Source organism: Triticum dicoccoides, chromosome 7A (genome assembly GCF_002162155.2).
Source record: "Triticum dicoccoides isolate Atlit2015 ecotype Zavitan chromosome 7A, WEW_v2.0, whole genome shotgun sequence".
NCBI classification, from domain to species: Eukaryota; Viridiplantae; Streptophyta; class Magnoliopsida; order Poales; family Poaceae; genus Triticum; species Triticum dicoccoides.
Window position 1 is genome coordinate 700,250,003 of NC_041392.1, and position 7,823 is coordinate 700,257,825.

Genomic DNA, 7,823 nt, shown 5'->3' on the forward strand with positions numbered 1-7,823 from the left:
AAACGCCCTACTCCTGAATTTGGTCCTAATTCGTGTCATTTTCGTCAAAATTTAGCTGAATTTTAATTTCAAATAACGGCTTCTGGGGCGAACTTGGGATCCGTTCCTAGTAAAAGTGGATAATCAACAATTCAACATATATGGGATCCTTTCCCACTACCCGCCTAGTTTGTAAACACAAATCTGTCTACGCGTTGACGTGGTCTTTGATGTACAGTAGTATATCTTTGACAGTCGTCTGCATGTTAATTCAAATTACATTTTTGTATAGAAAATGTTGCCAGGCAAAATGGATGAATCAGGACAGACCAATATTCATACCAAGACTCACAATAAACATGCTGACATAGTCTTTTAATACGCATCTTTGACCGCCACGTGCATGTTAGAAAAAAGACAACAAAAGGTTCAATTATATTTAACAATCTAATGATGTATTTTTTGCAGGGAACAATCTAATGATGTTATTTAATTATGGTTTGGCCATTTTCACATTTTTCATCCAAGTTGAATTTTTTTTATTACTCCATATATGTTTTCTTGGATGTGAAAAAAAACAGTGATATGCTAGTTTTTTTTTTGGCAAATCATATGGGAGTTTTATTACAAGGGTTACAATCGAGAGACAACAAGTCCTCACAAACATTTAACTATGGCAGTGAGTATGATCCAAGGGCACAATGAATATAGAACAAATGTGGATCTGATTACTGCATACAGGTTATAGAATATAGATGCACGCCAGATCTTTTCTTCTGATAAGCTACACGGTATGTCTTTCCTAACAACAGAAATCTGGGTTACATATCAAAGTCTCAATCTAAGAATACACAAATATTAATGGAAAAAATACTCAAATGACAATCTACTTATGCCCAAAAGAAAAGAAAAAAATTGCATCTGACTCTGAATTCGTGATACTTGTCTTACTTATTCCTAATCATTCCACTAATTCGTGATACTTCCAGACATGTACAGAAGAATCAGTTGCGCAACACAAATCACAAGAGTACACCAGCTTTGCGACAAAGAGGTAGCCCGAATAGAAATGTGGAGCTTCATTTGTTGCAGCATCCAATCAGAGTACGTGACTTGGGCTCCATAACCAAAGGCGCATCTCGGTTTAGGCATCTAGGACTTGACGGCCGGCGTTGTAGCTGAAATAGATGACCGGAAAAAGAATTAAGCATGTGCACATCTTTTGATCTACTGCTCACCAAGACAAAAAGTACAAACTTGTTAATAGTACCTGAGCCTGCCATATCTATTTGCTCGTCTCGTAACATACTCTGCGGATAAAGTCTTGTCATCTCCAGTATTGGACGGTTGGGGTTCGCGTCGGCCATGCTCTTGAAAGCATCCTCCGCAGCCTCTACTTCTGCCGCCGTCGAGCCAACGCAGGATAAGCCGACAGTGAGGCGAGCAAGGCTGGAGAGGCGTTGGATGCCAAAGTCGAAATCGACCGCACCAGATTTGGGCTTTCCGATGAAGCCGTAGAGTATAAGCTCCTTGAGCCTCGGCATAGCCCCCGGTTCAAACATTAAAACTCCCATACGAGTATCGTAAACCCCAAAACTCTGCAACTGTTGAAATCCTTCACGCCTGATGATGAGCCGCCCAGCATCGTCTGTTTCGCTTAAAGACAGTATCAAATGGATCAGATTGGGTATCAATCCAATCATCTCAATATCCTGCTGCTCCATTTTGGGATCCTCGAAAAACAACGTGTGTAGGTTGGGAAGTGACAAGAGCCATCTGCTAATCCGGCTGATATCTTGTCCATAATATACACAAACCTCCTGGATACAACCCAAAGCAGGGAGGAACGGCTTTTCTCTCGGATAATAATCAATACTCAGGGAACGGAGGCCGCATTCGTCCAGTTTACAGAGAGAGGACACCAGCTTTTCCTTGGACTCTTCTAATTTGTTGCCTTCAATCCCATCAGTGTCCAATTTAATACTCAGCTTTCTCAGATTTGTTAGTTTGCCGAGCTCTTCCACATGCTTCAACTGCAAGCCATCAATGCAATCAAGCTCTTGCAAGTTTATCAAGTTTCCCAACCCATCTGGAAGCTTACAATCGCAGTCAACAATCAAACGTGCCAGTCGTTGTAGCCGACTTGTGCTTTCAGGAAGCTCACGTAATCCAGAGGATGTACTAACTAGCGTCTCTAGATACAGCAACTCCCCAATTTGCCTGGGAAGCTCCGTGATTCCTGTAAAAGAGATATCCAAGTATCTCAGCTGATAGAGTCTTTCAATGTCCTTGATATGATGATTTCTCAACTGACCGCAGTTTTGCAAGTCTAGCACGCGCAAGCATTTTGACCTCCCAAGCGAAGGCAATAGCTTGATATCCCCAAAAGCACTGATTGACCGAGCGTGTGACAGATCCAATTGCTCCACGATTTCTTCATCCTCATTCCCCATTAGAGAGAGCCGACGAACTATGCCATTAGGCTTGCATTGTTTCTTTAGGACAGTACACATGTTCTCTTCAGAGGATTTCTCAATTAGGAAATCAAGGATGGTGTCATGGACTCGGCAATACTTTGCCTTGCCGTCATACCCTATGTAGTCGGGCTGTATTAGACTTCTGTTTACAAGCTGGTGAAAATATTCCTCTCCTAATTCCATAAGATCTTGTCCACTTTCTCCATGGATAAAGCCTTCAGAAATCCATCTGCGTACTAACCGCTTCCTTCCAATCAATTGGTCTTCAGGAAACAGAGCCAGGTACAATAAGCAGCTTCTTAGGTGGTGGGGAAGATCAAAATAACTAAGGGATAATATGTAATTCATGGTCTCTATTATATCACTTTTGACCTTTGAAGAGTGTATTGAATGTCGCACCCGATCCCACTCTTCTTTCGTTTCCCTTGTTGTGGCCAACAAGCTAGAAATGGCATTGATGGCCAGAGGTAGACCACGGCATTTTTTCAAAATATCATTGGCAGCTTCTTTCAAGCTATCAGGACAGCTTTCTTCACAGCCAAATATCCTCTTGAAAAACAATTTCTTTGAGTCAGCCTCACTGAGTGGTTTCATCTCATAGACAAGATCTTCACTAGAAGGAGAGCAAGATTTGGCAACATCAACTATACGTGTTGTGATAATTATTCTGCTGCCCAATGTATTCTTGACAAATGCACATTTCAAAGTTTCCCATGTTCCTAACTCCCATATATCATCAATTATGATAAAGTACCTGCAATACAGTTTCATGAACATACACATTACAGCTCATTAGATATTTATAGTAACACCTATCAAGTAACCTAAAATCCTGAAACAATGTCACATCTGTGTGCATCCTAGATATAATACACCTTGATGTAATTGTCTAACATCAAGAAAGTTGTCATTATCTAAAATAAGTGAAATCCTGAGAGCATCTCACAATAATACACAGCTACAAATGGGGGAGAAACTCAAAGATAACAACTCCACACATAGTAGTAGGTACAAGCAACTCTAACACGCCAACGGATTTGGTCCGCGCGTGTCCGTTTGGGTCGAAAGGCACAAAAACGCTGGCCCAACGCGCGGACGCAAACCCAAATCACGTCCGTTCGGCATCCATGTGAATGCATTTCCAGCCCCAATTTGTGCCTGATTTGCGTTCACACGAACACGAGACAGACGTGTGGCGCGTCCGCTCGATGTCCGCCTCGGGCCGGCGTGACTGCCAGCCAACTACCACAGCAGACGTAGTCAATGCCGCCCACCTACCTCGGGCCCGCATGGTAGTGACTAGAAACGTCCAGACCATGCCCTTTTTAATTGCAAGGGTGCGGCAGGGCAGGCCTCATCCACTTCTCCTCCCACTCTTGTCCACATGCATCTGCTCCCTCGTCGGCGACAGAAAACCCTAGCCGTCATGGGCTTCTTCAGCAAAGGTAAGAGCAAGGCAAGCACGACCACGAGGCCGGCTCGTTGCAAGGGCCGGTGAGGCTGGCAGCGAAGGGGTTCGCATTGGTGTCGGCGCCGCGGGACGGGAGGGCGGCAGCGCCACGGGACCGCCAGTACATCCCGGTGCACCACGCGTAGTACCACTGGGAGTACCACGTCTCGCTGCCGTGGCCGGACGTGAACTTCCCCCACGGCTGGCACCTCAACCCCCACCACATTCCGGTGTCGGCCGTGCCACAGTCCGAGCATGCGCGCGCCAACGAGATTCGGGCCCGGCGTGCTCTCCTGACGCCAGAGCAGCGCCGTGACCCCACCTACGCGCCAGACTCCCAAACTGAGACATCTGGTTCACCACCGAGCACCATGTGCGCCTCCGCGGCGCCGTCCAGCTCGAAGCCTGCCCTCCACCGCCGCCACCAGTGGTCAAACAGTAGGTGAGGAGGAGGCGGCGTTCCTCAAGGCTTTGGAGGAGGGGACCCATCATGCCACCGAGGAGTCCCAGCGCGAGGACTCCTGGTGGTCTGGCCTTGAGGACATGCTGCAGCTATCGGCCGCCATCTACAGTGTCTACCTGCCGGGACCACCGGCCACATCGTCACCGCCCGCACCAGCGCTAGCACCACCCGCGCCCACCGGCGTTTACCAATGGCAGGGCGTCGTCTGGAAGCGGATGAGCGAGCCGCCCATTTGGCTGGGCGTGATGGAGGAGAAGGCGGCCTACCTCATGGCGTGGAAGGACCGCACGCTGGAGGAGGAGCGGGACGACGGCCAGGTCCGCATGCAGCGGGAACCCGAGGGGGAGGAGCGCCAAAACTTCGTTGGGCGCGCGATGAGGAGGAGCCACGGGAGCGCGAGGAGGAGGCGCGCGCGGCGCCAGGCCGGGCCTCCGCAGCAGCAGACAACGGAGCAGGCGGCGCTGGCTGCCCACCAGCAGCCTTTCCGTGGGCTGAGCCGCCGGCATTCTTCGACCTCACCCACTCCTCCGATGAAGACGCCTAGTGCTGCGGGCTGGGGCGGCTGTTTTTGATTAATATTTTATGTTTAACTATGTGGACTTTGACTGGCTTTAATATGCATTTTTATTTATGTTTAATTATTTTAAGCTTTTTAAGTTTTTTATAAATGCCCACGCGGACTAATGCGTAGGCCGCGTTGGGCGCGCCTACGCACCCAAAGGCAAAACCGGACACCCCCGTCAGCTTGGCCGATTCAAATGGACAAAAATTGCGTCGGCGCGTTGGAGTTGCTCTTAGATACAATTTGGTGGCAATATAAGAAAAAAAAAAGATTGCCATAGAAGGCAAACAAAAAATAGCAAGATTTAACAACCAAGAGGAAAAAATATGAATGCTCAGGCCGAGTAAAGGCAGCTGTTGCCAGTGGCAAGGTACAATGTTTTGCCACTGCCAATAGCATGTTCGCAAGAGGATAGATATCGAAACAATGATGGGGATTACCTATTTTCTTTTGTCTTTTTGGTAACAAGTTATTTCTCATGATTGGTAGGATGACATATTGAGTGGGTCTGCGCGACTGCGCCTCAATTCGTCATGCAAATTGCTACGAAACCAGGAAAGAAGCAACAAACTACGGTTATCATTATGTTACGCTAGTCAGGCTGGTCCGATCTGACCATGATTAATTCCTCTATTAATTCATCCCTTTTCTCTTTTTTGTGTTATGGATATAGATTCTTCAATGTTTGATATCCATTCAGGATTATAATACTGACAACCGTAGGTTTATAGCCTCTAGAAACCCTATGTTCTTAAAGTGGCTAATCACAAACCTAATGTACTGCATATCCGGTAACAGTGGTCTGCGCATGCAAGCGCTTTGGGTCCTTAGAAGATAGATATATGTGCAGTCATGTAGTGCGTGCGGATATTTATCCTGTACAAAAAAAAAAAAAGGGAATTGCATGTACTTTATTGTTTTCACTAGCGCCATGTCACAATTATTTAATAAACAGAACATAGCCGCAAGTTTGACAAACCTGTGGCAATCAATTAGAAAAATGTGTGGCGACAGAAATCGGCATACAGATTTTAGCTATATCTTCTAGTGAACAGATCGACATAAGTTGCAAGGAACAATGACTTCAAAGTTTAAGCGCAGTCATACAAGTTGATTACGAATGTAAATCACACAAAGCAATCTTCATTAGCAAAATTCTAGGCAACGGATTATGCATGAGCTAATTAAGCAATGTTACTTCGTAGTAGATCTCACATACATACCTTGTGTCTTGGAGGAATTCTCGAATCTTGTCGATGATGAGTTGTATATCATCTAATCTTGAGCAAGCATCGTCCTTCTTGGTGATTTGTGATAATATAGATCTTAATATCGCCTTCATGTCAGGCTTGCGTGAAATCGAGACAAAAGCCCCACAGTCGAAGGTCGCTCCAAGGTTGACCCGGATCTGGTTGGCGAGTGTGGTCTTGCCCAACCCTCCATATCCAACAATAGAGACAGATTTAAGTGATTGGCCCTCTTTCTCATTCAGCCACTTGACAAGTTCATCTTTTGGTCCATCAATTCCGACGAGCTCTGTGGCGTCTTTGTAGACTGCACGAAGTCGAGGGTCGACCTTGTCTTTTGCCGGCATAGAGGAGGAGGAGTCGTCAATCTTGTACCTTGAGTGGCAACAAATCGGATAGATGGATGGAAGCATCTGCTCAGTCGCAAATCTGATGGTAGGTACTAATAGTACTGTAAAGAGAACCAGATCTGGTACCTTAAAAATCTGTCGCTGACATCCTTAATTTCTTTCTTGATGTCTTTGACCTCCTTGGCGATCCTGCGGCGGGTCTTGATGTCCGGCAGCAAGTTCTTGCACTTGTCCATGAGCTTGGCGACGCCATGAGCCGCCTCGGAGCAGGAGGACTCGTGTTCCACGAGGACCATGAACTTGTCGATGTTGTCCTCTATCTTGTAGGACATCTCCCGCACCGCCGTCACACGCAGCTTTGTTGGTTCGTCAGGCTCCTCCACATCTGACATCTTGAGGAGGAACGCGCACATGACCTCCAGCTCGTCCTTGAGGAACTTGATGTCCCCACGGACGTTCTTGAGCAGCTTGTATTCATCTGTCAACATAGCTCCCAACTTCCGGAGGAGGGAACCCATTGCCCCTGTGGATGCGCTCACCAGAACTCCCGCCATTGTTGCTCTGCTCTCTATCTCTCTCTGTGTGTGTGTGTGTGTTGATTTGGGCTTGCAGATGGCGATGGCAGTGGAGAGCAGGGGAAAAAAGAATCCTTTGTCTATGGAGCCGACAAGACAAAGCGATTCACATGGTATACAGCACGAAGACAGCTTTGCAGGGACACATGTGCTACTTACTGCTCAAGATATAAAGCGTGGATTCTTTCTACAGTCTCGTCGACTACTTGCCTCAGCAATTACTTTGCTCCGTTAACAGCGTCTCCAACGCAGCGATACATATCATCTGCCCGCATTTGTTTAGGTCGTTGTGGATAAAAATATTGTCGCAACGTGACGACCCATTCCCAAAATATGTCCATACGGATTCATTTTTTACCTAAATTTAGGTTTGAAATACGTCAGCGCAGATGTGAAGCGGACACGCCGCACGTTCACTCGGTGTCCGTCGCGTCTCCATTTGGCGGTCAGTCAGAGCAATTCCAATGGGCGAACCAAATGGATAGCGATTTCGTCCGTTTTTTATCCATTTGGGTCGGTCGCCCGCCCGACGTCCGTCCTTTTTTAGATTTGAGTCGACAGCGCGCCCAATGCGCCGAACCATACGTGCCTGCATGGTCGGCTGGCTACCCAATATTATATTGGTTTGCATTCAAACATATTGTCAAATAGCATAGTTTATCAAATAAAATAGTATAGTTTTACAAGCCGGATACAAATAAAAATAAAAATAAATATTTC

At 46.5% G+C, this 7,823-nt stretch overlaps 1 protein-coding gene across 2 annotated transcripts; it reads right to left on the minus strand.

Annotated features, from left to right (window-relative positions):
* Positions 1–756: 756 nt before the first annotated feature.
* On the minus strand, positions 757–7,225 carry LOC119329327 (disease resistance protein PIK6-NP-like). 2 transcript variants are annotated; one of them, XM_037602342.1, is made up of 4 exons: positions 6,655–7,225; positions 6,155–6,553; positions 1,265–3,210; positions 757–1,157 (listed from the first exon to the last, which is right to left on the minus strand). In XM_037602342.1, the coding sequence occupies exons 1-4, from the start codon at positions 7,080–7,082 to the stop codon at positions 1,132–1,134; spliced, it is 2,799 nt and encodes a 932-aa protein (XP_037458239.1). In that variant the 5' UTR covers positions 7,083–7,225; the 3' UTR covers positions 757–1,131. The 2 variants fall into 2 exon arrangements, with proteins under 2 accessions (XP_037458239.1, XP_037458237.1); XM_037602340.1 differs by having other exon boundaries at positions 1,250–3,210; positions 6,655–7,223.
* Between the last annotated feature and the right edge of the window lie 598 nt (positions 7,226–7,823).